Source organism: Schizophyllum commune (assembly GCF_000143185.2).
Source record: "Schizophyllum commune H4-8 unplaced genomic scaffold SCHCOscaffold_4, whole genome shotgun sequence".
Classification (NCBI taxonomy): domain Eukaryota; kingdom Fungi; phylum Basidiomycota; class Agaricomycetes; order Agaricales; family Schizophyllaceae; genus Schizophyllum; species Schizophyllum commune.
The window spans coordinates 712,894-737,882 of NW_026089541.1; the positions used below are offsets into that span (position 1 = coordinate 712,894).

Sequence of the window (24,989 nt, forward strand, 5' to 3'; positions counted from 1 at the left end):
CGAGGATTGCGGGGTCGTCGAGTAACTCCGCAGTGTAAGAGCAAGGCCATGGACTGTATTGCGCAGGGTGATGTGGGGTCTTCGAAGTATTCAGTGGCGGAGAATCCTGGGGCAGAGGTTTCTCCAGGATCGGGGAGCGCGGTAGGGGGAGGCACTTCTGCTTTCTCCATCTGGCACAGCGCATTTGATATAGACGCGAGGGTACGTAGAGAAGGAATGTGCTGACGTAGGGAGAGCCACTGATCTCTAGGGCGATTAGGCACGAGGTCCCGAGGAAGGGCCATCCTCAGTATTGACGAGGGCCTTCTGAAGAGGAGATGATGTTGTTCGGAGCCGTCGTTCTCCCATAGCATAGTCCGTCAATGCTGCTGCGTTGCCACCAATGTGTCACGGGGGTTGCTTGGCAGCCAATGCATGATGTCGAGGGTAGGCTTGCAGATTGAGTTGCAAGAGACGCAGCGAACTGTCCTCGGAAGAGGGACAAATCAGAGAAATGGGTAGACAATTAGCAGTAAGCATGTACGCTGAGAAGGCAAGAAGAGAAACATATGCAAAGTCGGCCGAGAATGGGCAGGACAGAGAAAGAGGTACGAGCTTGGTGCAGGTTCAACACTCGAATGATACTTGTCGGCTATGGCCGGCTTCCTCACGTGTCGCTCCGTCGGCGCACCCACAACCTCAGACCCGTTTCGTTGCTCAACGTCGACACATCGACAGTAAAGCTGACCGGTCACCCATTTCGTAGCTGACCTGGGCTGTATCTAGCATGTAGTAGAGGTCCTTAACTAAGTTAGTCTAGAGCATGTGTCTCGTAACCATCCGTCTCGCATCCAAAAAAATGTTATGCTTCTTCCTCTGACCTTCACGTTAGACTGCCCATCACCGACCTTGCTCAACACCTCTCCCCCGCTAGCCCCCACCATTACTCGAACTCCTGCTTCTCCACCTCATCGAACTCGCGCGGCATCTCGCTGGGCGGAGCGTCCGCGCCTGTCGCCGACTTCTCCACAATGTACCTCCCCAGCCGCGCCTTCGGGTCCGCCACGTCCTCGCTCTCGACCTTCCCTTCCTTGTCTTCGCCGCTGTCCTTGCCGGCACTTTTGCTCTCAGCCGCCTCCTTGCCCTCCTGTATCGCCTGCGCGCGGGCGAGTGCCACGGCCGGCAGCCGCTCGTGGATGCTGACCGTACTGAGCGTGCGCAGCAACTTGCGCGTGTACGGCTCGCCGCCCACGGTCGACCCCGTCCGCGACCGCGCGGGCACGACGTAGCCCTGGCTGGGGAAGGCGATACCGGCGGGCTCTGAAGTGGACGGCAGGCCCTCGATCGCGGCAGGGAACTGCGTCCCGTACATGGAGGACTGCCGTGGTTGTAAGATGCTCGACCGCCGCGCGTAGGTGACGACAGGATCTGTCGTCGCCGAGCGCGTCCGGCGGCGCGCGACGACGCCCGGCGCGAGGGTCGCAGCGTCCATCGCCGCGATGCGCGCGGCTTCCGACATCTGCGGGGCTGTTTGTGGCGGGGCGGGCAGTGGCGAGGGCTCCTCGACGATCTCAGTGGTGACCGTCTGCTGGGACTCCGTGTCCTCCGACACAGTCCGCACCGCCGGCTGTGGTGAGGGCGGCGCGGTCGTCTCATCGACGGCCACCTCCTCCTTCACGACCTCCGGCACCAGGATCTCCTCCGCGTCCTCGTACACGCTGCGCGAGCTCGACTCTGTGCGCGAGGTGGAGCGTCGTAGTGGCACGCCAGATAGCGGGTCGTGCCGCGGCATCCCGCGCACCTCGCGCCGGTAGTCCTCGATCTCGTTCCAGAGCGCTTCCCGGAAGTCATCGATCGTCTCGAGTTCCTCCACCTCTCGCCAGCGGTCGAAGACCCGAGGGCAGTCTGGTTCGTCAGTGACGTCGTGGTAGGCGGAGAGGTAAGGGTGGGCGAGCGAGTCGACGACGGAAATGCGATCGCTGGGGTCGAATGCCAGCATCTTTGTCAGGAGGTCCACAGCTGCGTCGAGGATGAGATGAGCCAGCGATGCAGGATCGACACGACTTACCTTGCGAGTCTGCAGAGGGAATGACTTTGTTGAAGGGTACCCTAGGCTTGTAGGGCAGAGAGCGGACGTATGCTTGGGCCTATATGAGGTGAGCGGGTCGCCCATCTTGACTTGCAGTGCTGCGCACCTTTTCGCTGCCTATTCGTGAGATGACAAACTCATCGGGGCTACCTTGGGGGATGTCAGCAAATTACCGATGGGCATAAAATCACTAAGAACACTGACCCAGGACGTCCAGAATTTTGTTGAGCTGGTCAACTGAATACTATCAGGAGATTTGTCTTCACGAAGAGACTGAGACTGGCTGACCGTAACTTGAAAAAAGTTAGTTGCGTTGTTGCGACAGTAAGAAAACAGCCCACTCTTTTCCCTTGAACAAAGGTTTTCCGAGAAGCAGTTCGGCAAATATGCAGCCTATTGACCAGACGTCGACTGCACAGTATGATCAGCCGGCTGCACATTTTTAAACGCCCAGGGCACCTACTTGCTGTATTATATCGACTATGGACGGTAGATTAGTCAGTCAATCGTACGTGGTAGTTATCGAGACGCACCGGAATGCCAACATGATTTCGGGGGCTCGGTACCACCGAGTGGCCACATATTCCGTGAGATGATGTGACGTGTTCTCGTCTGGGTTCGCATCATATCTAAAGGCAGTGATTATGAGAGAATAAGCAAACGCTTTGGGCCAGCTTACCCCCGACTCAAGCCAAAGTCACAAATCTTGAGCTCGCAATCTGCGTTGACGAGCAGATTGCCTGGCTTGAGGTCCCTGTGGATAACAGACGCGGAGTGGATGTACTTCATGCCTGGATGAGCATCGTTATCGGTCAGAGACGCCGAATAAAATCAGATAACCACGAACCGCGGAGAACCTGGTATAGGAAGTACTGGACATGCTCATTGGTGAGCGTCTGCCCTGATTTGATGATCTGGTGCAGATCAGCTGCGAGAATGCTTGTCAGGACGCGGCACAAGACTTCATTCACCCATCGGTTACGTACCTTCCATGGGCTAGAAGGTGACCGTCCCGGTCAGATATGGGTTCACAAGAGGGTAAGCGGATCAGTACCTCCATGAAGATGTAGCTGCGCGAAGCTCGTGAGTGAGAGTGCATGGTTCCTTTGAAGTACAACATACAGCTCATTGAAGTCGGGGGTTATGGCGTCGACGTCGATTAATCCCGTAATGTTCTCGTGTCCAGCGAAGTGTCGTAGAAGAGTGATCTCCCGTAGAGCGCGCTTGGCCAGCTGGGTCTTCTCAAACACACGCGTGACCATCTTGATCGCCACCGTTTCGCCCGATATCTCGTCGGCCGCTGAGCTGGGGGAGCTGTGAACACTCGCGGAGATAGCAGCAGCACCCGAGACGTACATGACCACACCATACGCGCCCGATCCCATTTCGCGCACGAGCTTCCAGCGGCGCTCGACGTGGAAGACCTTGCCGAAGGAGGACATGAGCGAATGGTATCCTCTGCAGAGATGTGATCGTCAGCCATCTGCATCGGGCATATGAGTACTGAGACGCACCTCCGCCGCAGGTTGTCCTCCGAGAGCGGGTTCGATGGGCGCCGTACCCTGGAGCGCCCACGGTCCGGCCAGCCTCCAGAGGGCATATCGGCGCCGCCCTTCTCGTCCTCCTCCCCGTGGTTCTTGGGCCGCCCACGGCTGCCCGCTCGCTGGGGCGGCGTATCCGCCGGCGTCGGCTGTTGTGTCCCCTCTTTCCTGGCCGTCATGCTGCGCGCGTCGTTGGAGACGCCCTTGGCTCTACTCTAGAGCTCTGATGCGGCCAAAATACGAGAAGGCGCCTTCTCCGTTCTCCTGATGACAGAAAACGACGAGGTGGCTGGACGAAGGAGAGACAGAAATTGGTTCCGCGCGACTCGCGATTGACGCGCGCGTCATGGGTGATCGGCCCGGCATCGCCGTGTCACGCGAATGTCACGGTTGATGTTTTGTTCTCTCAGAATCCTGCCGAATTCGGGCACGGACAAAGCACGACAATATTAGCATTTGGACCTCAAGAAACACAGCGGAATCGACATGGGTACTGCAGAATAAATAGGGGGGACGAGACGGCGTCTGAACGGCAGCGGCTCGAAGCCGACTTTTTTGACATAAAGCGGTGCTCGTTTTATATGGATGCCTTGCCCCTGGACTCAAAAGGCAGCAGTAGCGCAACGAAGCCGGCCACGAGGAAGAGAGCGCCAGAGATGAAAATGGGCACCGACGTCGTAAGATCGGCGTAGAGTGCGATGATCGGCGCCTTTCATCTTGTCAATATCCGCTGTCTCTTGCGGTTTATGCAGGGCTCACCATGATTCCGAAGACTCTGTTCGCAGCAGCAGTGAGCGCGTTTCCGGTGCCGCGCTCTTTCGTGGGGAAGAGCTCGGGCGAGAGAGCGTACAGGACTCCGTACATCTGCGTGCAAGTGAGCACTCTTTCAGGCCTGTTGAGATTATACTTTACCATGTTGCTGAAGAAGCTGTAGAGGCAGTTCCAGGCAAGGAGTACGTCCGAAGAGCGTGCCGTCGTAGACGCCAAGATGAACACTCCCGTCAGGACTGGAATATACCCTCAGCACATTATCTCAAGTGAGAGAAGCAGTGATACTCACGCGTCGAAATGGAAAGCGTCCCCCTCCTCCCAAGTAGCGGAAGCTCGACCATCCAGCCCGCGAGCAGCGCCCCGGGCACTCCGAGCACGCTGAGTATCACTTGCTGCGGCACAGTCAGTATGATGGATTCTGAGACCCTGCAGAAGATAACACGCACGTTCCGGTAGGTAATGTAGACGCTTCCATCACCGAAAGTCGCTCCGCGGGTGGCGAGGCTGAGGACGTCAGCGTCGGGAAGGCGCTTATCTCGGGAAGGCGCTTGACTCACTAGTACGTGACGAAGGAGTTGTACCTGCGTTGGTCCGTCAGGGGCGAGATAGAATAATTCAACAAAAATACTCACAGCGGGAACGCCAATCCAATGATACCTGTGAGGGAAACCCTTGAGCACGTCCAACACCGGACGCGAACACCGTCAGCTCACCCCACAAAAATATCAACAACCCCGTTGACCACGCCAGCTTGCGCGTCGCGAAGAGCGGTTTCACCCTCGCGCCCTTGAACTTCGCCAGGTTGGCTTGGATCGCGCCCATGACTGTCGGCCGACGCGGTGTGGAGGGGACGTCCTTGCCTCTGCCCGCGTGGAGGTCTCTCCCCTTGCCCGCGTAGAGGTCGCCCGCGGCGCGGAGCTCCTCGAGGGTCAGATTGGACGTTTTGCCGCTGTGCGCGGCGACCTGGTGGATGACGCGAACGGCTTTTTCGTCCTATAGGAGGAGGGTTTGTCAGATGTGTTCGTCCTTTGTTCAAGCTGAATGGGCAAGAGAGTCGATGGGCAAGAGGGTCGATGGGCAAGAGAGCCGATGCGCAAGACAGCCAATGCTCAGACCCAACTCACCTCCCCCTGCGACATCAGCCACTTCGGGCTCTCATAGAGCTTGAAGAGGAAGAAGCGGATAGCCCAGAGGACGATCATGAGCCCGCCCATGGCGAAGAGGAAGTACCGCCAGCCCATGTTCGCGCTGCGGGGGCAGTTGGCGGGCCCGGACTCGGGGACCTCGCAGGAGTAGTTGCCGATGAGGGGCCAGGCGACCTGATGGGAGGATTAGTTGGCGGTCATTCTAGGAGGCGCACGAGAGAGGTAATCGGAAGGGATGTGAAGGAAGAAAATGAGAGGAAAAAAAGTGGCGCACCAGAGATCCCAAGAGCTGCCCGAAGGCCCACCAGATCGACAGGACGGTGAGAAGGTATTGGTGTGAGGCGGGTACGAATTCTGATCAGGTGGGGTTAGTGTGAATGGCCTCACAATGACATCGCGGCAACTGGCTCGAGTATCGCAGCTTGTCAGGCTTGGGTACCATGGCTTGCTTCGGACGAGTCCCACAGCCTCGCCCGAGTAGCCGAGCATGACACTATGAGAACGAATACTCACCCAAAAATATCGCTGAGTCAACAGGGAGGTTGCCACCGACGCCGACCGACCAGACTGCAGTCAGGGAGCAGAGTGCGATGTAGTTCGCTGACCCGCCTGCTGCGAGTGCGAAGGCGCCGGTGATGAAGAGGGTGATGTTGAAGGAGACTCTGAGGGGACGCAAGTACAGAAGAACGAAGCAGATAGCGATTGGGTGAGAGTCAGAATAAGCATTCGCGATCAACAGCGAACAGTATACGACACGCACCTCCTTCCCCAGATATCGGCTCCGACTCCCCAGAACACTGCACCAACGAGCAGCCCGATGTTCTGGGCTAGCTTAAGGAACGGCCCATCAAAGACGAACTCGTTCACAACGGGTGTGAGGATGAGGCCGGTGACGATCTGGCAGGCATCCCCTTGCATCAGCATATGTTCCCCTTCGTATTGACCACACAAAGTCTACTCACCGGCCAAAGATTGTCTCTGCATGAACGAATATTGTCAGATGTCATGATGCTCAAGAGCTTATCCAGCACTCACGCTAGCCACCCAAAGCCCGTCACCACGAAGATCATCCAGTTGTACCTCCCCATCCCGATCTCCTGCAGCGCACGGTTCAGAACATGCGCCTTCGCAAGGTATACCGGGTCGATCGAGTCGCCTCCGAACACATCTTCCTCCGCCGCCTCCACCGTCACCGACTCCTCGTCCCCCGGCTTCGACGACGCGGCGCGCGCGCTATCCTTGCTGCCCTTGCGATCCAAACCCGCACCGCTCCCAGTCGACGTCGTCTCCTCTGTCTTCGCGGCGACCATGGCGGTCAGGATAGAGAGCGGCGCTAGTGTGTCTTCCCCGCAATGAACAGTGGAAGCTTTTCTCGCGCTGACGCACCATGGCGTCTATCCGTATCTTTATTGCGTGCGTTCGCTGATGGAGCGGCCGGCGCGAGGCACGCGGTTCCCTGGGATGCGAAGTGCCATTGAGAGTGTCTAACGGGGCGAGCAATTGAGTCTAGTACATCTGCAGTGAGGTCGGGTGGGAGAGAGTGCCGTGAATAGGCATTAAAGCAGCAGTAGAGGGAAGCGTGGCGTTTGGCTAAGCGAGCGGACATCGGGTCGGCGTATGACATGGGTCAGTGAAAGGCTAGTGCTCGATAGCCTGTGTGCAGCCGGCTCGACCGGGGTGTACTGAAAGAGACGTTCCGTTGGATTCACGGGCGCGCGCGATTGCCTGCCGCTGGCGGATAGGACGCGTTTCATTGTAGCGAAACGGCCGATCAAGTGGGTTACTTCTCAGAAGATTGCTGCTGATAGAAGTTAACAAAGAACTCTTGTCGGTTCTCCTTATGGTCGAAGCTCGAACAAGGCCACAACGAACGTCGCATCGGCGAGCAAGCAGAGAATCCGAGTGCAAGCTTTGTGACTTGATTTGTGACGGGTTGAAGTTCGGCAATCAGACTTGCACAGTGATCGGACGACGGAGATTCACTTGAATTCCCGGGGTGGCCACAAAGTCTGTACAAGTTTGTACAAGTCGAAGGAGTTCAGAAGACACCAGAGAGGTACAACTGGGGAAAATTGAGCTGGGTATCAAACGGGAAGCTGGTGCTTTGTAGAAGGATGGGGGGTGGAGTGAAACAGCACCTGGCTCACAAACACTCCGCAAGTTCAACGGGTTTCTTAAGAGCAGTGATTGTAATGTTGCAGCACCTAAAGGGCCAGAGGGTGTACCTCCCATGCCCGCGCGTCCAAAGAAAGAAAGGGCAGAACGTATTCTTCGACCACCTGAGCACTAGGGCAGATCGCATTAAGTTCGTCAACTCATAGTTGCGGCCGAGTTATCTGAAGGGAAGGGACTTTATTCGTCTGGAACATCCTTCGCCAAGGGAGAAGCAAGTAGATGTGCAGAGGGAGTACCATTGCACAAGATGGGATGGTGTCTGATAGCACGACGCCGAGTACCGTTCTGGAGATCCGGCGGTCAACAAATGGTTCTTGAGCATGCGTACTGGGTAGATGTGGGTGATTCCTTATTGTTATCGACAAGGGCGCACCGTTCCAGCGAACAAGACGAAGGCTTCTGGCTCGTATGGACTGGTGATGGCAGAGCAAAGCAAGGAGCAAAGAGAAGGAAATTCCCACTGCCTGACCGCGATTTGAATGCCGGTTCCGGCCCGCCGGTCATACACCCGCACGTGGCTCTTACTTACGACGTTCATCTCGAATTCGAGCACGTCGTCGACCACGACGCCCACGACCCCGACGACGACGAGAAGAACAATGGACGGCGTTGAACACGACAAGGAAATTCTGCAGTGGGACGAGAACGACGTGCAGGCATGGCTCAAGTCCATCGGGTTTCCCCAGTATGAGCAGCAGATCAGAGGTTCGCGCCGCTGCTTGAATGGCCCGCAAGCGCCCGCTGACAGGTGTACAGACAACAATATCACTGGGGATGTGCTGGTCATGCTCAATGCCGAGAGCTTGAAGGAGTTCGGCGTGGCCACCATCGGCCAGCGAGTCGCGATACTGAAGGCTGTATACCAGCTCAAGATCGCGCAGAACGTCCCCATAGAGCCGGATGATTATGTGCCACCATGTAAGACTCACCTGCGCAAGGCGGCGCGCGCTAAATGCCACTACAGCCGAGGCCGCGGAACGAGGGGAGGTCACGCTGGAGAAGTTGCAGAGGATCATCAAGGAGCAAGGTGCGTCAAGCATTCTCCCTGGCTAGCTAAAGCTCACTTTCGCTCAGGGGAGAAGCTGGAAAGGCTACAGGAAGAGAACAAGGCGGTTCGGGAAGAGCTACACTCATTCCAATCCGACTTCGTTGCCCTAAGACATTCGTTATACGTCCGACCCGTGAGTGGCCTGCCATCCTCGCGAAGACCCCGCTCATATCATCAGGACGATGGAAACGCCTCCCCTCGAAGAGGGCTTTCCGTCAAAATTGGATCTGGCGCTGCTCTCGATTCACCCCATCCATCCCCGCAGCTCGATCGCGAAGCAGCCCCCTCTTACAACCACAGCCCACCTAACACCCAGTCCTCTTCCCCTCCTTCGACCGCGGACAAGAATGCGCGTCCATCCGCGGTCGCGTCGGCCTCTACCGCCCCTCCACCCGACCCTGTCATAGCACCTCGGCCCACGCGCCAAGATAGCTCGGACAATCTGAAGAGTTTCAAGGTCAGCTTGGAGGATCCGACGTGGAAGGTGTTGCCGGCAGCACTCAAGAAATACCGCATCAACAACGACAACTGGCAGAACTACGCCATGTTCATCTGCTACGGCAGTCCGGGTGCGTGTGCCGCCTTGTGTCCCCTCGCCGATGTAGCTGACACGTCTTGCAGGAAATCGCATCGAACGCTGTTTGAGCTACGACGAAAAGCCGCTGCTGCTGTTCCAGAAGCTAAAGGACGCGAAGAAGAATCCAGTGTTCATGCTCAAACACATCAAGGATATCCGCTCCCCTATCGCTGTCGCTCAGCAGAAGCACGCCGCGCGCAAGGCTTCATCGGTCGTAAACGAGTCTACTGGCACGCCTACCACGAACAACGGACCCTCGCATGCAGGCACTTCGACGCCCACCAAGCAGCCCTCCGTAACCCGCCATCGCCCGCCAAAGCTGGAGGTGCACGACCTGTCGACACCTCAGCCGCCTCTGACTGGCACGAGCGCTGGCCCGGGTGCCTGGCCAACCGAGGGCGGTGTCTCCCCGAACACTGAGGTCGGCCCACGTCTTAATGTCACGTCGGACGATCAGGCGATCAGCCCTGGTGGCGCTAACACCCCATCGCTCGGTGGTCGCAGCCCACCAGGAACCTCGGACGGCCATGCATCGAGTGGCAGCGCAAGCGGGCGCGAAATACCTCCTACGTCTTCGCGCGACGTCTCGTACGCCGTCGCCATCTATCCATACATGGCGGAGCAGGACGACGAGTTTGACGTGGTTGTGTGCGTGTGACCTTCACTTCTCCTGAAAGCAGCGTACTAATGGCTCTGCAGCGGGGACACGTTCGTTATTCTCTCTCGTTCTCGTGGCTGGTGGGTCGTCCAGCGTGACCCGACGGGCTCTGGCGCCATCGACCCGGATATCAAGAAGCAAGCCTGGGTGCCAGCCGGCTGCCTCCTGGAGACCAGCGTGCCCGTCGCGTCTGCCATCGCAGAGGCCACTGCCGCAACGCAGCCAAACGGCAGCTCCCAGCCCTCGACGCCCTCTCGCCAACAACAGCGCACGCCCATTCTGCCCCTATCCATCATCTCAACAAGCTTCCCCGGCATCGCGCTCATGGACTACGCGAAGAAGGGCGAGGAGGAGCTCGAGCTGGCGAAGGACGACGCGCTCCGCGTGTTCAAGCGCTACAACCATTGGTCGTACGCTGTCAAGGAGGATACGGGTGACCGCGGTTGGGTGCCCTCGTGGTACATCGGGAAGGCGGCGACGGCGCCGCAGACTCCTGGTCCGAACACGAGCAACAGCGCGATACAGCAGCAGCAGACGATCTCGGTCGAGGATACGCCGTCGCAGCAGCCGCAGATATCACCCATGTCGAGCGCTTTCCCAGGTCGATAGGCGGCTGTCTGACCCTCGGACTGTGTCACCCCGGACTGGTTATTTAATTATTCTTTCCCGTGTTATTCAGCGTCGATGCACTTCTCTTTCTGTACGTACATACCACTTTTCTTCGTTCCTCCCCCATCCAATCATCCATCGCTCCCTCCCCTCACGTTTTCCCTCATGACGCCCCATCTCGAGTTGACGTTTCCCTCTATCGCTTTTCGTTCCACCTCATCGTGCGTCTTGTCGTAGCCTCCTGCCTCCTTCCCCGTCATTTATGTCGTGCTTTCAATCTCTTGATTCTCTCCGCTGTTTGCCCGGATTGACGTACCTACTTAATCCCGAGGGGGCTTGTTCCCTCTGTCGCATAATGGCCTGGTAGTTGTATGAGCAAGTACGACGTTGTATTCTATCGTCGCGGCTCGGCGCGATGAGTGAGCGAGCGTCACAATCTGGAGCTACAGGACTTTGGACACGGAGGTGTCGTTCGCTTTCGCTGGGCCCTCCGACTCTATACGGCACCCAGGATCTCCCTCCTCCCAACACGCGTGCAACTCGCCACGTCTTGCCCTCCCCACCTCCGCAATCTCCTCTAAACTCGTCAGGCTCCCCGTCAGATTCAACACCGGCAAATCCGCCAGCCCTGGCAGCCCCTCGCCTGGCATCCCCGCCAGCAGCCCTCTTCCCCCGCCCTCCGTGCGCATGAGCGGCACCTGGAACATCTCCCGCTTCTCCCTCGACCGCACCTTCACGTGACTCCCCCGCTCCAGGTGGTTCGTCGACAGACTCTCCCACCCCGCGTAGTTCGGGTACAGCATCGCGCCGCCGTCGAGGTAGACCATCTCGATGAAGAACTTCTTCCACGAGCGCGCCCACGCGTTCGAGCGCAGCCCGGGGGCGACGGCCGCGCCCGGCGGGAGCAGCCGCCCGGAGAGGCGCAGGGCGAGGTAGGCGTGGAAGGCGCGCCAGGCGCGGGGGAAGTAGACGGCGCCCCAGGAGCAGGGCACCTGCGAGAGGTAGGGGCTGCCGGCGTGCGCGACGGCGGGGTGCGCGGCGAAGAGGGCGCGCGCGTCGAAGGCCCGTCGGCCGTCCGCGTGCAGCTCGTTGCTTTTCTGCTGGTAGAGGCTGATGCCGAAGAGGCGGGTGGGGTCGGACGAGGAGTTGGGTGCGCTGTAGCGGTAGCGCAGCAGGGCCATCTTGGTCCAGGCGTAGAAGAGGGGCGACAGCTCGACGTCGTCCTCGAGGAGGAGGCCGTGGCTGTCGTCTGAGCGCGGGTACCATGACTCGACGACAGCAGGCAGAAGGCCTCCGCGCACGACGCGATGCTGCACAGAAACGGTGCCGTGCGACCAGGAAGTGGCGAAGCGCTGTACGACGTCGAACGTGTCCTTATCCGCATCCTGCTCGAGATTGACGCGTACGTTGAGATGGTCGCCATAAAAGTGGGCCTCGCCGAGAGACGTAAGCAGCCGCTGCAGCGATTGCGGTCGGTCGCGGGTGATGATAGATGCCTCGACCTCTGGCTTGTGCCAGTCTGTGCTGGGTCAACATTCACTTGATGGACACAAGTAGAATTTGCACTTACTCTTCCATTCGTCCAGCGTCAAAGACCCCAACCAGTCGCTAACGTGCAAGTCCTCCCGTGGCAACCGTATCACGACAGCGTCGGGAAAAAGTAATTGTACCCAAGCATCCGACGGCTCATCCGCTTCCGCAGGGGCGACGTCGCTAGTCAAGAGGATGATATCCGGCCTATGCTTCGCCTCTTGCAGCGTCTCAAGCCACAGATGTATCCCGTCGCTGGAGTTATCGTGACCGCCTGCGATGCGATATGGCAGCTGGCAAGCGAGTGCGCCATCGACGTCGATCGAGTCGTGGTATCGAGTGACCAGTACTGCAATACGAGCGTGATGTTCCTCTGCAAGTCGGCAAAACAAGTAAGACGAAGAGCGAAGGTCGTCGACGGTAGGAAGAATGGCATATATAGTACCAGTGGGCGTGGCAGTTGGCATGAGGAATGAGTGCTCGAGTTCGTGCAGGTAATCTGCAGGAGCAGCTCGTGGAATGCCACGACGAGTCGACACAACGAACGGCTTCAGAGGTATCTCCGACACAGATGAAAGGTCAAACTGTTGTGGCGGTATTGAGATGTCATCTGCTTCGGTGTCGTTAGTGTCGAGGGAGCCGCTCGCGGGTGCGGGATTGATCAACTCGACAGAAGCATGCACGTAGGAATTGCAATAGCCGTCGTCCGTGCCGACAAGAAGCCCACCTACACCATCTTTATCGACCTTCGCAAATGATTCTCCAAGTTCCTGCCAGAGGTCTTCTTGAGCCGGAATCATGTCGTCTAGCACGGCCTCTAGGCGTGAGGCGGGCACCACAAAGGGTGGGGTGAGGTAGGAGACGCTGGTCGGGATCATGGTCGGAGACACGCAGTGCGGAAGAAGCGAGAGATCGTTGAGTGCGACAGAGAATCCACGAGGTCCAGAGGGTTTGTGACTGTCGCTGAAGTGCGCCATTTGGGGTAAGGGCCGAATGTCGTCGAAGTAGACCCAAGGCGTGTTGACCATACCAGAGACTATACGGAGCAACTGCATGTCTGGGAATGCCGTTCGGCTTCTTGAGGACGTGCTGTAGACGGAGATCTCCAAGGCGTGATCGCGAGAGTTCGAGGCTTCGTAGTGGACGAGGGCTTGCTGGACGGTTTGCTTCGTCGGCGCGAGCGAGTCTTCAGGACATATAAGGAGTACCTCGCGCAGGTCACCTTCGTATTGCGAGCGAGGGCCGTAGGAGGACGCGAGATGCAGGATGTCGAAGAGGCGTCCGCGTAGCAAGCCAAGATCGTGAGGATGGACGGGCAAGACGATGGTGAATTCTTTGCTTGTCGGAGTGAGGTCTTCGAGGTGGGCAAGTGACTTTAGTTTGTCTGGCGCTGCTGGTATGTGATCGGCGAAGAGCGAGGATGCAGCGGTGTCGCGATCGACCGCAACAGTTCGTCTAGCGAAGCGGTGGACGCGGAACGCGACGTAGAGGATTATACCTAGTGAAAAGCCGAGAAAAAAGAGGAAACACTTTCGCGAAAGTGGTGTGCGTCGAGGAGGACTATGGGTCTTGTTTGACTGCCTGATGGGTACTGGGCGTGGCCGCTGAACGGCACGAAGTCGAGTGCTGAATTCGCCTTTGGATGGATACGCTCGAGAAGCATAGTTGGCGGAGAATTCTTGAGGAGATGTAGAGGGCGCGGCAGGCAGCCGCATTTCGCTCCAGACCTGCAAGCTGGCGAGCAGTGGTGGTGGTAAGAGGCAAGCCCGAGTGTATTGTTCACGAATAAGGAGATTCCTTCACACGCCCGCCGTGCCGGAGACGCGCGCTTGTCACGGCGGAATGCGTCACGAACGCGCCTTGGCAATGTCTTCTTCGCTATTTATCACTTCGCGCCTTGCCCTGCGTTCAGCAGCCCGAAATGCTGCTCTTGAAATTCCCCGAGTAGCGAAACTCTCCACTACCTCGTCGGTGAGGGCGTTGGCCTCGCGGAACCTCACTCGTTCGACGGCGCTTACCCCCGCGGCACGCACCGTCCCGCGGTTCACGCAAGTGCGGAATGCTGGCACAAGCGCACAGTACGAGCAGAAGGGGTGGAGGAAGCTGATTCGGAACCCTTTCTTCTGGTCGGTCTTCATATGTACGTCAACTCCATACCTCTCGATCGGCAACGTCCTGCGCACAATGGAAGCAACCGCTCCCCTCCCATGCCACGCCTGCTCGCTCGATCACTCTCATAATGCACACCCCGAAGTCTGACACTTATGCTCAGTGATCACTGTCGGTGCCGGGTACGAGCTCGGCGCGCGCGGCATGGACAAGCTCGCTGCGCAGATCGGGCCCCTCCTCGATGAGGCAGCGAAGTACGACGAGTTCGAGACGCTCGACCTGAACGACGACCGGCTGCTCGTGTACCAGACGCTGTGCTTCCTGGCCACGCTGACCCGCCTGGCGGACGCGAAAGCGTGGCGGACGGAGAAGGAGGCCGTCATCACCTGGAACCCGACGGAGAAGGTCGTGCTTGGGGAGGGTGAGTCCTAGGCGCATGTTCACGCTAGCCAAGTTACTGACTCGCTCCCCTCCCCCTTTCCCCAGAGGTCGCCAACGGCGGGCGCATCGTCATCCCCCTCGCGTCCGACCCCATCGAGCTCTCCGCGCACACGCGCGCCATCCTGCGCGAGTTCTGCGACCGCGCGCACCAGATTGTCGCGGGCCGGCACGAGCTGCCGCAGACGACGCTCGTGGACGAGACCTTCAGCCTGCCGCATATCTTCATGAAGCAGATTCACCCGATTATGCGGGACGTGGAGAAGTTAAGAGACAGGCTGTTCTATCCGAATGCGCCGTTGGGCGCGGGGGCGCAAAGACAAGTGTAGGGAGGCTGTATAAAATTAATATGGCCCACTTGGCATCTCTTCTCTTCATCCTTGTGCGAGAGTCGCTGCGTTCTCTCTGTGTATTCACGCAAGTGCAGAGAAAGCGCAGCGCTGTCGATATGAGTGATAAATTACAGTGGTTTGTTCTCTACTACAGCCCTCAATCATCCAAAATATCTCGTATGCCTGCCAACTTGTCAGCTCAAGTCCGGCCGAGTGGGAGCAGGGCACTCACGGTCGATGATGTCCAGATATGCTGTCGTGGCCGGGCTATCCGGGTACTCCTCCAGGAAACTGATGCCGCTGTCCGCACTCTTGCCTATTCGCGGATCCAGCGGGACAGAGCCCAGCAGCTCAATGCCCTCCTGCTCCGCGAGCGCCTTCGCCCCACCCGTCGTCGGACGGAAGATCTTGCTCTCCGTCTTGCAATTCGGGCACACAAAGCCCGCCATATTCTCCACCAGGCCCAAGATCCGCACGCCCACCTTCCTACAGAAGCTGATCTCGCGCCGCACGTCCTGCAGCGCGACCTCCTGCGGGGTGGTGACGAGCACGGCGCCGTCGATGCCCGAGTCCTTGAGGTACTGCACGACGGAGAGGTGCTCGTCGGACGTGCCCGGGGGCGTGTCGACGAGGAGGTAGTCGAGCGCGCCCCAGTCGACGTCCTTGAGGAACTGCGCGATGAGCCCGTTCTTTTTGGGGCCGCGCCACATGACGGCGTCGCGCGCGGAGGGGAGCATGAAGCCGACGGACATGGCGCCGAGGTTGGGCGCGACGTAGACGGGGGACCAGCCGGAGGCGGAGGCGTGGACTTGCTCGGAGGCGATGCCGAGGATGGTGGGGATGGAGGGGCCGCAGATGTCGACGTCCATGACGCCGGTCTGTGCACAGAGGTCAGTATTAATGGTGAAGACGCGATTGAGGGGTAGAGGAGGATGGGGCACGGATAGGTGAGCGTACCTGTGTCTCCTCGTCCGCCGCGAAGGCCCAAGCAAGCTGTGCGGTGAACGTTGACTTGCCCACGCCGCCCTTGCCAGACAGTATGAGAATCTTGCGCTTCACCGGCGTCATGCGCTGCTTGATGAGGGGCAGAGCGGGGTCGGGGCCCTTGGGCTCGTTCGACGCGCAGATGTCCTGGTTAGCGCAACCCTCGCAGGCAGCAGACTTGCCGGCGAGGTCAGATTCGGTGCCCTGGAAGCCAGGTTAGTATATCTACAAAGGCGGAGTAGATGTGGAAAGGATTTATGGGGCGTAGGGTCCGGTACTCACAGGACAATGTTCTGGCGCATTAGAGGGTACGGAGGCCGTACTCGACGCGGCCTGAGCCCCAGCGAGGGGATCAGGGATCGGGGACGACACTTGTGTCGCAATCATCTGTGCAGAATGATGTGCGGTTCAAGCAGTTCGTCAACTTGCTTCTTGGAGTGCAAGGTGCTCAGTGGAAGTCAAGTCCAAGGTCCATCCGATCGTGGTGGCGCGCGGGCGCTTGCTAATGCGGACCCGCCGGGCCGGGTATTTCTGTGTACAGTTGTGGACAGCCAAAGTCGACAATTTCGGGTACTCTGCCGGAAAACTTCGGACTTTGCGGAAAACGATGCCTTTCGATGAGAGGAGTAACCTAAATAAATCTCAGACCGAACGGCTCTGCCGTTGGCCCACAAATCACGATTTATTGGTCGAGGGGGCCCAAAATATTGGCCACCCCCCATTTCTGCCCCTAAATTCAAGAAAAATTGGTTTTTGAACGCCTTTCGCCCATGTCCGTCCGTTCATGCGGTCGTAAAGTCACCGGAGCAATGCCGAAAAGTGCTCAAAATAATAAGAATGCGTGACGTTATGCATGTCTGTCACACCATCGTTACAGTGATGGTAGCTGGGGATGGTCCGCACCTTGCTCGCGAGCTAACTTCAGCAAGCTGGCGCGGCATGGGTATAGTCCACGCTCCATATCTACGAGATATTCTTACTTTCAGCGCTGTCGGCACTTGCCGAACACCGTTGAAACTGGCCCAAAAATTGGCCACCCCCGAAAAGTGGTCCTAAAATCGCGAAAAAATCGTTTTGGGGGCTTTTGAGCCCTTCTGAGTTCATTTCTGAGCTCAGATTCCCGTCGGATAAATTATTTTGTGCTCCGACACGGATTGTCGACTTTGGCTGTCCCCAACTGTACGTCTGTGGGTCCGCTCGTATACCACCGCAACGCCACATATTCCCCGCCTTATCCTCTTCACCGTCAGCGTCTCCCGTTACGCTTCCCGTTTACAATGGTGCGTATCACCCTGCGTTATCGATACCCACGCCCACGGGGGCGGCGTGCTGTGCATGAGCGAGGGTAGAATTGGGGTGCTGTCGCTAAGATCTTTGGCGCTTGCGGTACTTCTGGGCCAGTGTGTCGCGCGTATACCGCTTGCAGGAAGCGAAGGAATCAGCCCTCGAATCATTAGTGCGCTTTCTTGTATGCTGTATGCTGATGATCTACTCCCGCAGGCCGCACAACAATCCCAAGGTATCCAGACTCTGCTCGAGGCCGAGAAGGAGGCGGCCAAGATCGTGCAGCAAGCACGGCAATGTGAGTTGCGTCTACCGTATCAAGGGACAGTGGGCTGATCAGCTATATCCCTCCCTTGATCACTTCCTCTGCGTTTACATCTCATCGGTATCTTGCGTCATGCACGCCATCTGCGCCAATGACATCTTCCCCTCGCCGGCTCACCTGCTATATCCTGCCACGTCCTGACGCGTACTAGACCGCACCCAGCGCCTGAAGGACGCGCGCTCGGAGGCCGCGAAGGAGATTGAGGAGTACAAGAAGGCAAAGGAGGCCGAGTTCAAGTCGTTCGAGGCATCGGTGCGTTCAACGTACCTCCTGAGGATGTTAGAGAAGCTGATGACCCTTACTTTCCCTTCCTTGCTTCCACCAATCTCGCATTACATTGCCGAATATCATGCATCAACACCTACAATACACCTTCGTCATGCTCTCGCGACAATCCAACAGCACGCCGGTACAACGAGCAGCACGCAGGCCGCCGTAGACAAGGAGACGGAGCAGAAGCTGCAGGCGATTACGGACACCTACAACCAGCACAAGGATGCGGTGCGTCGCTCGTCCTACTTTCCTCCCGCCGAGCCTTTCCTTCCTTGTGACTTCCATTGCTGCTCATCTTTGCCACTTCCATCGACTCCATTGCTCGCATTCTCCAACGTCGCGATCTAACGCCCTTGACTCAGGTCGTCAAGAAGCTCCTTGACCGTGTCGTCCTCGTCAAGCCTGAGCTGCACCGTAACATCAAGAAGGTGGAGGCATGATGGGCGGGTTTTGTAACCGCTACAGCTTGTTCAGGAGGATGTACTTAAGTATACCACGGACATCATGAATCGACGAATGACTGGATACTTTCTGACTTCGAGCCAGCAATGGGCCTTACAATTATACAGCGTCTGCTGCTTGTAGTCCTCGGAGTCGCTGCGTCCTCCCATGTCTTCCTTCCGAGTTTGCCGTCAATAAGCATTTGATTGAGAAACGCACAAATATCATCAAATATTTGCCTCTTTGACCGGCGCGGAGCACCGGCGTTCTCCGGTTGACGATCGAGCGTGGACCACCTGGCAAGCGGGACCTGACCGCGACGGTGGTGGGCGCCTCCTCAAAGTCCCCTTCAGAGTCTTCACTTTCCTGTTTTCTGTACTTCCTGAATCACTGCTTTGCTCCTTGTCTCCTCCCGTCATCTAAGCTCAGCAAACACGTCGGTGACGCGCTCCTCGGGGACACCGCCTGGACGCGTCCGACAATAACAAGACGAACTCATTCACGGACGGGAATCGTGACTTTCAGAACAAATCATCCTCACGAGCGACATTATGGCGGACCCCCTCAACATGCTGCAGGCCGCCCTGACCGCGGAGGCCAACTCGCCCGCGCAGGCGGACATCCTCATCCAGCTTCGGACCTCGCTCGAGGCGGCCCCCGCGCCGATCCCGATCCTCGTCTCCACGCTCATCAGCAATGTGTCGGGCTGGGGGGACAGCCTGCTCCGGACGTGGGTGGTGGACCTCCTGTGCTTTGGGATCTGCACGCCGAGTTTGCATGTGGATCAGCGGACGCAGTGTGAGTGGCCCGTGCTGTGTGTGGAAGGGGGAATAGGGATGCTCATGTATACGTATGACAGTGGCGCTCTCGACTCTGTCGACGCTCTCGCAGCTGTTGGACGATGCGTCGCCGGCGATTGTGAAGGTGGCGATTCAGGCGCTGACGGGCGCGTACCCGCTGGTGTTCAGGCAATTGTGAGTCGGGCGCCTATTCTCACCTCGAATGTTACTCATGCCTGCCCCCTCTCTCCCTCGCGTACTCCTTGGACCTCTTCGGTCTCGACTTCATTCAGATGCATAACCCGGTCCAACCCCGCCGCATGGGAGACCATGACCTCCGCCAAGTCCCGCATCCTCGATATCGTCCGCACTCCCGAAGGCATCCTCCCGTCTGGAGTGCGCCTCGCTGCGATCAAGTTCGCCCAGCGTGCTGTCATCCTGCAGTCGCGCGGTACCTCGTCGAATGCCCCTGCGGACCCGCGGCGCAGGCAGCAGCAAGCGGCGTCGGCCGATCCAAGCGACGCGAGCCTAGTGCTATGCCCGACGAACCATCCGTTCATCAGCCCGCCGAAACTCGAACAGGAGGGCGCGAGGATGGCCGAGTTCCTGCTGGGCATGATATTCCAGGTGAGTGGATGCGGGCTGCGAGCTCAGAGCGCTAGGTTCTGATACTGGCATTGCAGACTCGGGACGTGGCGACCTTCACGGCGTTGGTGAACTCGTATGCGGGGCTCGTGAAGCTGCGCCCTGGGTCCGTGCACACGGTCGTGAGCGCGCTCAAGGCGTGGACGCCGGCGTCGCTTCAGGATGCGAGCGCGGGCGCCATCAAAAGCGCGGAGAAGAGCGTCAGAATACTATTGAACCATATCAACAGGTGACGTCTCTCTACTTTCACTTAGTCATAAGTATTCACGACTGATTCTCGCTACAGAAACCCTGCCTACGCTGCCCTGCATACCACTGTCTCGGAGGCGCTCTCCGCACAAGCCTCTCGCATAGAAAAAGCCGCGCAGGAAGAGAAGATGCGCCGCGCGGGCAAGCGCCCCGCCACCGACGCCGGGCGCCCTGATGCGAAGAGGGCGAAGCTGGAGCCGGCACCTGCCGCGGTTCCTCCTGCGGATGGCGCCCCTGGGCCGGCGTCCTTCCTCGCGGCCTTCGACTTCACGACGCTGCCAGCATCGTTGATCACGGAACTCGTGATCGCGAACTTGGGCGCGTTCAGCGACCAGGCGCTCGCGGTGCTGGTGGCGAAGTATAGGGCGGAGAAGGGGCTGGGTGGGGTGAGTGGTTTCGGCGTGGTTGTGATCGCAGGATGCATGCTGATGGGTTATGATAGCCTCCGCCGATTGCCTCGCCGCAAGCCGTGCCCGCTGGTAGCTCGACGACGCCACCGGGGTCGCCGCCGCCTGCGCTGAAGGCGGCATACGCGCAGGTGCGCGCGCAGTCGCAGCCGCCGAGGAAGGGGTCGACGCCGATACCGACAGGCCCGAGGGCGGAGCGGATGAAGGACCAGGACAGGGCGAAGGAGGATGGCCGGGACAAAGAGGAGAAGGGAGAGGCTAACGCGCCGCGCCCGCCGCCAGAGCCAGTCGACCCGCTGGCGATGGACCTTGACCAGAATGAACTGGAGTTTGAGCCCGATGCACTAAACAGGGAGTTAGGGCCGGGGAGGGATGCAGGTCAGTAGACGAGCAGTGTTTCGGGTCAAGTGCGCGGTGCTCACAAGGCTCACAGATGACGTCGCCGCGGCGGCTCCCCGGCGCGGCGCGCGCAGCCAGGAAGATGCAGGGGACGTCAATATGGAGGTCAGCGAAGATGAGGCGGAGGCGGAGGCCGCCGACATCGACTTCGGCAGCATAGTGGGCCCAGGCGGGGTAGCGCTCCCCGCGCCGCCACGGCTGGGTGAGGGAGAGAAGATGGCGCTGGTGCGGGACGCGGTCGCGAGGGTGTGGGATGGGGATGGGTTGGTGGGCGGGACGGCGGGGCTGGAGGGCCCGGAGCTGTGGATGTTGCTGCTGGTGAGGATGGTGACGAGGGTGGCGGCGCCCCCGGTGGGGGATGCGGGTAGTGGGGAGGTGAAGAAGGCTGATGAAGCAGATACTGAGGCGACGGGGAAGTCAGAGGAGCCTGAGGAACCACCGGCCGCAGAGGACGCATCAGAGTCTGCGAATTCTGCGGCTAAGGCGGAGGGCGATGCTGCAAACGGCCAGGTAGTGACTGCTGCCGATGTCGAGAAATTCTACGAGCGGCAGGACGCGTTGCGGAAGACCCTGAGAGACTACATTGTGGCGGACTTCTCCGGAAGGTGCGTTCGAGGGCAAGTGGCAGACAACGCGTGCATGCTGAACGTGAGGCAGACTATCGTTAGCGACAACATGGATGAACGAGGAGTGGTACAACGACCAGATACACTTGCAGTTCATGAAGGACGAGCGATGGCGGCCGAACTACGACATATGGCTTGCTCAGCTTGTGGCCGCGTACGAAACCATGCTGGACGATGGTCGGCCGGAGGCAGGGACGCGTAAGTCATCTCTCACCGCCCTTGTGATAGTTGCCGACTAGATTAATTTGCAGAGCGGTCGTTCGCCAAGTTCCTCCTCGACCTGCCTGCTGTGCCACCCGATGTGATGGACTTGCTCAGAGACTTGTGCATTGAAGGCGGAAGGTGAGCCGGGATGTCACTTGAATATGGGGCCATACTAAACATACGCGCAGCCCAAATCGCGTGGCGGTCGGTTTCCAGACATTGCGCGGCTTCGTGATACAGCGACCCTCATTGCGAACCGAGGCTCTGACTGTGCTGCTCGAGCTCACCACTCATCCAGGTAAGTCGCTCGTTCTTTACTTGAGTCCTTGACTCCGGTACTAAAGCTCCCTAGAACGCAAGACACGCGGTCCCGCCATCAACACCGTGAAACTCTGGGTGCCCGCCGTCCATCCTATGAACAGCATCGTTCAGAGCTTCGCGCTCGCGGTCATGCGGAGGCTGACGAGGCGGGAGGAGCCGAAGGTCAACGGTACACCATCTGCCGATGTTGAGATGCAGTCTTCAGACACTACGCAAACCAACGGCACCTCGTTCGCGGAGGGAGCGCTTCGAGCCGATGCACCGTCCTCAGAGCAGGCACCAGCCGGTACCCGAGCAGGAGATGATGCTCAAGGGGGCGAGATCACCCAGGACAGCAACATGGACGGCGTCGAGGAGGGAGAGGAACACGAGGAGCCCGTGCAGACGCCGTATCTGCCAGAACGTGTTACAGGCGAGGGGCCAGAGGCGAAGCCGCAAGTGCTGCAGCACGTTGAGCTCCTGTTCGCGCTGTCCGTGAAGGTACCGGAGCTGCTCGACGAGTACGTTCTCTCCCCATCTCCCTTGCCCTCTCACTAACTGATCCCACACCCAGAATCTTCGACGCCTACGGCCAAATGGACCCCGCCGTCCAAAACGTCGTCCAGGAGCTGATCACCCCCCTCATCCGCTCCCTCGGGCCCTCGCACTCGCGCCTGCTGACGCTCCTGCGCACCTTCCCGCCGCACGCTGAGGGCCTCGCGCTTCGCGTCCTGTCGATCTTCACCGAGAACGGCCGGCCGAGTCCGCAACTGGTGGCCATCGTCAAGGGCCTCGTTGCGGAGCGGCAGGATCTGCGCGAGGGCGCGCTGGCCGCGCGCTTCTTGATCCCGGTCATTGGCGAGATGGACAAGGTGCGTGATGACTTCGATTTGTTTTGGGTTGAGGCAAGAAGAGGCTGACGAGAGATGTGGCTGCTTAGGCCGAGATCATACGCTATCTCCCGCGGATCGTGTCCGTGCTGGATGGCAAAGCGGAGTCGAAGGCGCTGGTGAAGTCCGTGTTTAGCTCGATTGTGGCCCAGCCGCCGCAGACGTTTGGGATGGTGTCGTCGAATGTACCAAGGGTGAGGCTTGCTAATCGCGCCCAACATGCTCAGGGAACTAATGAGAAGTTTCAGGTCCGCCACAACGAAATGCTCACGCCCGCGGAGCTGATGGTCCTGCTGCACGACTCCGAGAAGGACATTGGGCTGCAGAGTGCTAAAGAAGGTGCGCGAGGTCTCGCATGTACTGCTGTCACCCTGATGTACTCTCTCCCAGCCATCACCATCTGCTTTTCTATGACGGATATCTACCGATCTGAGGTCCTCGCGGTCGTCATCCAGCAAATTATGGACGAGCCTGTGCTGCCCGTACTCTTCCTGCGCACCGTTATCCAGGCGGTGACGACGTATAAGACCTTGGTCCCGTTCGTGGCGACGACTTTGTTGAGCAGGCTGATTACGAAGAAAATATGGACGAATGCGCCGCTATGGGAGGGGTTTGTGAGGTGTGCGAAGGTGAGTTCATTGAGGTCACTTCCTCGTCAGGTTACCAGAGTTGACATCATTTTCTCCAATAGGTCACTGCACCTATCTCTTTTGGCGCGCTCCTGCAGCTGCCGAAGGACCAGCTGCGCGAGCTTGTGGGCAAGCAGCCGAGCTTGAAGGCCGGGCTCAGGGACTACGTGACGAAGAAGGCGACGAATAAGGCGAGGGTGGCGGGTTTCTTGGATATCTTTGGGGAGGGGTCTGAGGGTTCAAGCGGGTCTGCGGCGAATGGGAATGGGAGCGTGACGAGTGGGAATGGGAATCTAGTGCAGTCCGGGCCGCCGACGCCTAGTACGCCAGCCGGACCACCGGAGACGCCAACAGGGCTGGTGGGGTCTACGAACGGGACACCATCGGCGTCTGCAACGGCGGAGGGAACCCCAGTGCCTCTGACGCCGCTTACACCGACGATGACGCCGCAGATGGAGGGTGTCGAGTCAACTTCTTGATGTCAGATATGCATGATATATATGCAATGGGTGCGATGCCCTGGGAGCTTGGAAGCCTCTCACCTGCGAATTGACTACAGTATGAGGGATGTCAGCCCATAGGGGAGGTGGCAATATATGCAATGATGTCGATGAGTACAGTATACATTCATGGGTGTCTGGAATTACGAGCGTGGATGTGTTAGCTAACTGAAATATTCCATACTTACATAAGGATAACGGCAGATGCATTTGCACTGTCCATCGGTTCCACCGTCTTGCGAAGGCTCACCGGTGTACTTTCGTATTCGCACTTTTTTGAGCGACTGTACGTGTCCAGCTCAGAGCTTTCGGTCACATCTCATATGTTGCAGCGCATGGACACCAGTATGCAGCCCAACGCCGCCGACCTGGAGCTGGTAGATGTCTACGTTCGTGGCGGCTATCCAGTCGACCGCGACGTGATGTTTTCCTTTGCGAGCGGAATTGCCGAGCACTACAGGAAAGCAAAGCCAATTGATTGTGAGGACTGTGGCGGGATTTACAATCGTGTCAACGAAGTGCTCGGCCGCTACGAGGACCTAAGGTGCACAACCATCGACAACCCCGCCGACCCCAATGGCTCCACGTGGATCGTCGCTACGACGCCGGTCAAACGCGTGCAGGTCCGCTGGTGTGACTTAGACAGCCTTAGGAGGGACCCGTGGAGACCGCCGTCGGCCTTTGACATCCAGGAGAGCGAGTCTGATATAGACGTCAAGCAATATCTGGCACAAAACGGTGCGCTCTGAAGGATTTCGTCCCATGACCACCGATGATCTTACTCTTGCGCAGGTGTCCCGACGCAGCCCTTTCACACGACATTTTGGAATGTTCGTACGTACTGAGTACGAGTCGCCTCAAACGCTGCGTGGGCGGCGTGCTGCTCGGCTGTCAAACCTGTCTTGAATCTGACGAATCTAGTGCCGTATAACGTAGTTGTAAATGTGGCACGTCAATGCCCCCTTTGTGCTGTCTACTGCAGTAGGGTCTCTTTCTGAAAGGGTCTCATGGTAAAGCAGTCAAGTCTTAGTTGACTGTGGCAGCGCGAGCGGG

At 58.5% G+C, this 24,989-nt stretch overlaps 9 protein-coding genes across 9 annotated transcripts; 5 read left to right on the plus strand and 4 right to left on the minus strand.

Moving 5' to 3' along the window:
* Positions 1–599: 599 nt before the first annotated feature.
* Positions 600–3,912, minus strand: SCHCODRAFT_02617727 (kinase-like protein). The gene is given in 15 exon segments (XM_050344828.1): positions 600–1,998; positions 2,048–2,126; positions 2,175–2,218; positions 2,273–2,305; positions 2,392–2,396; positions 2,410–2,479; positions 2,532–2,548; positions 2,602–2,697; positions 2,748–2,859; positions 2,916–2,996; positions 3,055–3,064; positions 3,123–3,138; positions 3,191–3,373; positions 3,425–3,526; positions 3,583–3,912. The coding sequence occupies 15 exon segments, from the start codon at positions 3,786–3,788 to the stop codon at positions 923–925; spliced, it is 2,130 nt and encodes a 709-aa protein (XP_050200945.1). The 5' UTR covers positions 3,789–3,912; the 3' UTR covers positions 600–922.
* A 118-nt stretch (positions 3,913–4,030) lies between these two features.
* Positions 4,031–7,235, minus strand: SCHCODRAFT_02617729 (MFS general substrate transporter). Its single transcript, XM_050344829.1, has 14 exons — positions 6,561–7,235; positions 6,488–6,503; positions 6,286–6,422; positions 6,039–6,187; positions 5,800–5,879; positions 5,505–5,699; positions 5,094–5,373; positions 5,013–5,037; positions 4,938–4,961; positions 4,827–4,884; positions 4,670–4,772; positions 4,522–4,616; positions 4,369–4,473; positions 4,031–4,318 (listed from the first exon to the last, which is right to left on the minus strand). The coding sequence occupies exons 1-14, from the start codon at positions 6,833–6,835 to the stop codon at positions 4,187–4,189; spliced, it is 1,674 nt and encodes a 557-aa protein (XP_050200946.1). The 5' UTR covers positions 6,836–7,235; the 3' UTR covers positions 4,031–4,186.
* A 1,064-nt stretch (positions 7,236–8,299) lies between these two features.
* Positions 8,300–10,592, plus strand: SCHCODRAFT_02665221 (uncharacterized protein; the record flags this gene model as incomplete). The annotated part of the gene is made up of 7 exons (XM_003032494.2): positions 8,300–8,405; positions 8,457–8,618; positions 8,665–8,727; positions 8,775–8,881; positions 8,927–9,317; positions 9,370–9,973; positions 10,025–10,592. The coding sequence occupies 7 exons, from the start codon at positions 8,300–8,302 to the stop codon at positions 10,590–10,592; spliced, it is 2,001 nt and encodes a 666-aa protein (XP_003032540.1).
* A 443-nt stretch (positions 10,593–11,035) lies between these two features.
* SCHCODRAFT_02497333 (uncharacterized protein) lies at positions 11,036–11,419 on the minus strand (the record flags this gene model as incomplete). Its single annotated transcript, XM_003033114.2, has 1 exon — positions 11,036–11,419. One exon carries the CDS (start codon positions 11,417–11,419, stop codon positions 11,036–11,038), a length of 384 nt encoding a protein of 127 aa, XP_003033160.1.
* Positions 11,420–13,988: 2,569 nt separating this feature from the next.
* On the plus strand, positions 13,989–14,998 carry SCHCODRAFT_02665223 (uncharacterized protein; the record flags this gene model as incomplete). The annotated part of the gene is made up of 3 exons (XM_003032496.2): positions 13,989–14,262; positions 14,395–14,652; positions 14,718–14,998. The coding sequence occupies 3 exons, from the start codon at positions 13,989–13,991 to the stop codon at positions 14,996–14,998; spliced, it is 813 nt and encodes a 270-aa protein (XP_003032542.1).
* Positions 14,999–15,195: 197 nt separating this feature from the next.
* Positions 15,196–16,372, minus strand: SCHCODRAFT_02495301 (P-loop containing nucleoside triphosphate hydrolase protein; the record flags this gene model as incomplete). Its single annotated transcript, XM_003033115.1, has 3 exons — positions 15,196–15,879; positions 15,959–16,189; positions 16,268–16,372. 3 exons carry the CDS (start codon positions 16,370–16,372, stop codon positions 15,196–15,198), a joined length of 1,020 nt encoding a protein of 339 aa, XP_003033161.1.
* Positions 16,373–17,174: 802 nt separating this feature from the next.
* On the plus strand, positions 17,175–18,526 carry SCHCODRAFT_02617743 (V-type ATPase). The gene is made up of 5 exons (XM_003032497.2): positions 17,175–17,265; positions 17,486–17,567; positions 17,746–17,846; positions 17,997–18,095; positions 18,230–18,526. The coding sequence occupies exons 1-5, from the start codon at positions 17,263–17,265 to the stop codon at positions 18,305–18,307; spliced, it is 363 nt and encodes a 120-aa protein (XP_003032543.1). The 5' UTR covers positions 17,175–17,262; the 3' UTR covers positions 18,308–18,526.
* A 78-nt stretch (positions 18,527–18,604) lies between these two features.
* On the plus strand, positions 18,605–24,164 carry SCHCODRAFT_02617748 (uncharacterized protein). The gene is made up of 16 exons (XM_050344830.1): positions 18,605–19,106; positions 19,168–19,282; positions 19,381–19,714; positions 19,771–19,961; positions 20,019–20,367; positions 20,424–20,766; positions 20,822–21,392; positions 21,445–21,611; positions 21,665–21,755; positions 21,806–21,915; positions 21,970–22,438; positions 22,492–22,789; positions 22,858–23,001; positions 23,056–23,146; positions 23,198–23,436; positions 23,499–24,164. Exons 1-16 carry the CDS (start codon positions 18,860–18,862, stop codon positions 23,913–23,915), a joined length of 4,176 nt encoding a protein of 1,391 aa, XP_050200947.1. The 5' UTR covers positions 18,605–18,859; the 3' UTR covers positions 23,916–24,164.
* On the plus strand, positions 24,162–24,948 carry SCHCODRAFT_02534964 (uncharacterized protein). Its single transcript, XM_003032499.3, has 3 exons — positions 24,162–24,222; positions 24,269–24,674; positions 24,729–24,948. Exons 2-3 carry the CDS (start codon positions 24,272–24,274, stop codon positions 24,779–24,781), a joined length of 456 nt encoding a protein of 151 aa, XP_003032545.2. The 5' UTR covers positions 24,162–24,222; positions 24,269–24,271; the 3' UTR covers positions 24,782–24,948.
* The last annotated feature ends 41 nt before the right edge of the window (positions 24,949–24,989 follow it).

Coding starts and splice junctions, on each gene's coding strand:
- SCHCODRAFT_02617743 (XM_003032497.2), top strand. Junction 17,568..17,745: donor CGTGCAGCAAGCACGGCAAT/GTGAGTTGCGTC, acceptor GACGCGTACTAG/ACCGCACCCAGCGCCTGAAG. Junction 18,096..18,229: donor ACAACCAGCACAAGGATGCG/GTGCGTCGCTCG, acceptor CCCTTGACTCAG/GTCGTCAAGAAGCTCCTTGA.
- SCHCODRAFT_02617748 (XM_050344830.1), top strand. CDS start 18,860: ATGGCGGACCCCCTCAACATGCTGCAGGCCGCCCTGACCGCGGAGGCC. Junction 19,283..19,380: donor CCGCTGGTGTTCAGGCAATT/GTGAGTCGGGCG, acceptor GACTTCATTCAG/ATGCATAACCCGGTCCAACC. Junction 21,916..21,969: donor CGAGCTCACCACTCATCCAG/GTAAGTCGCTCG, acceptor AAAGCTCCCTAG/AACGCAAGACACGCGGTCCC.
- SCHCODRAFT_02617727 (XM_050344828.1), bottom strand. CDS start 3,788: ATGACGGCCAGGAAAGAGGGGACACAACAGCCGACGCCGGCGGATACG. Junction 3,374..3,424: donor GGCGCGTATGGTGTGGTCAT/GTACGTCTCGGG, acceptor CAGCTCCCCCAG/CTCAGCGGCCGACGAGATAT. Junction 2,698..2,747: donor GACTTTGGCTTGAGTCGGGG/GTAAGCTGGCCC, acceptor CACTGCCTTTAG/ATATGATGCGAACCCAGACG.
- SCHCODRAFT_02534964 (XM_003032499.3), top strand. CDS start 24,272: ATGGACACCAGTATGCAGCCCAACGCCGCCGACCTGGAGCTGGTAGAT. Junction 24,675..24,728: donor GCAATATCTGGCACAAAACG/GTGCGCTCTGAA, acceptor ACTCTTGCGCAG/GTGTCCCGACGCAGCCCTTT.
- SCHCODRAFT_02617729 (XM_050344829.1), bottom strand. CDS start 6,835: ATGGTCGCCGCGAAGACAGAGGAGACGACGTCGACTGGGAGCGGTGCG. Junction 5,038..5,093: donor GTTGTTGATATTTTTGTGGG/GTGAGCTGACGG, acceptor TTTCCCTCACAG/GTATCATTGGATTGGCGTTC. Junction 4,474..4,521: donor ACAGCTTCTTCAGCAACATG/GTAAAGTATAAT, acceptor ACTTGCACGCAG/ATGTACGGAGTCCTGTACGC.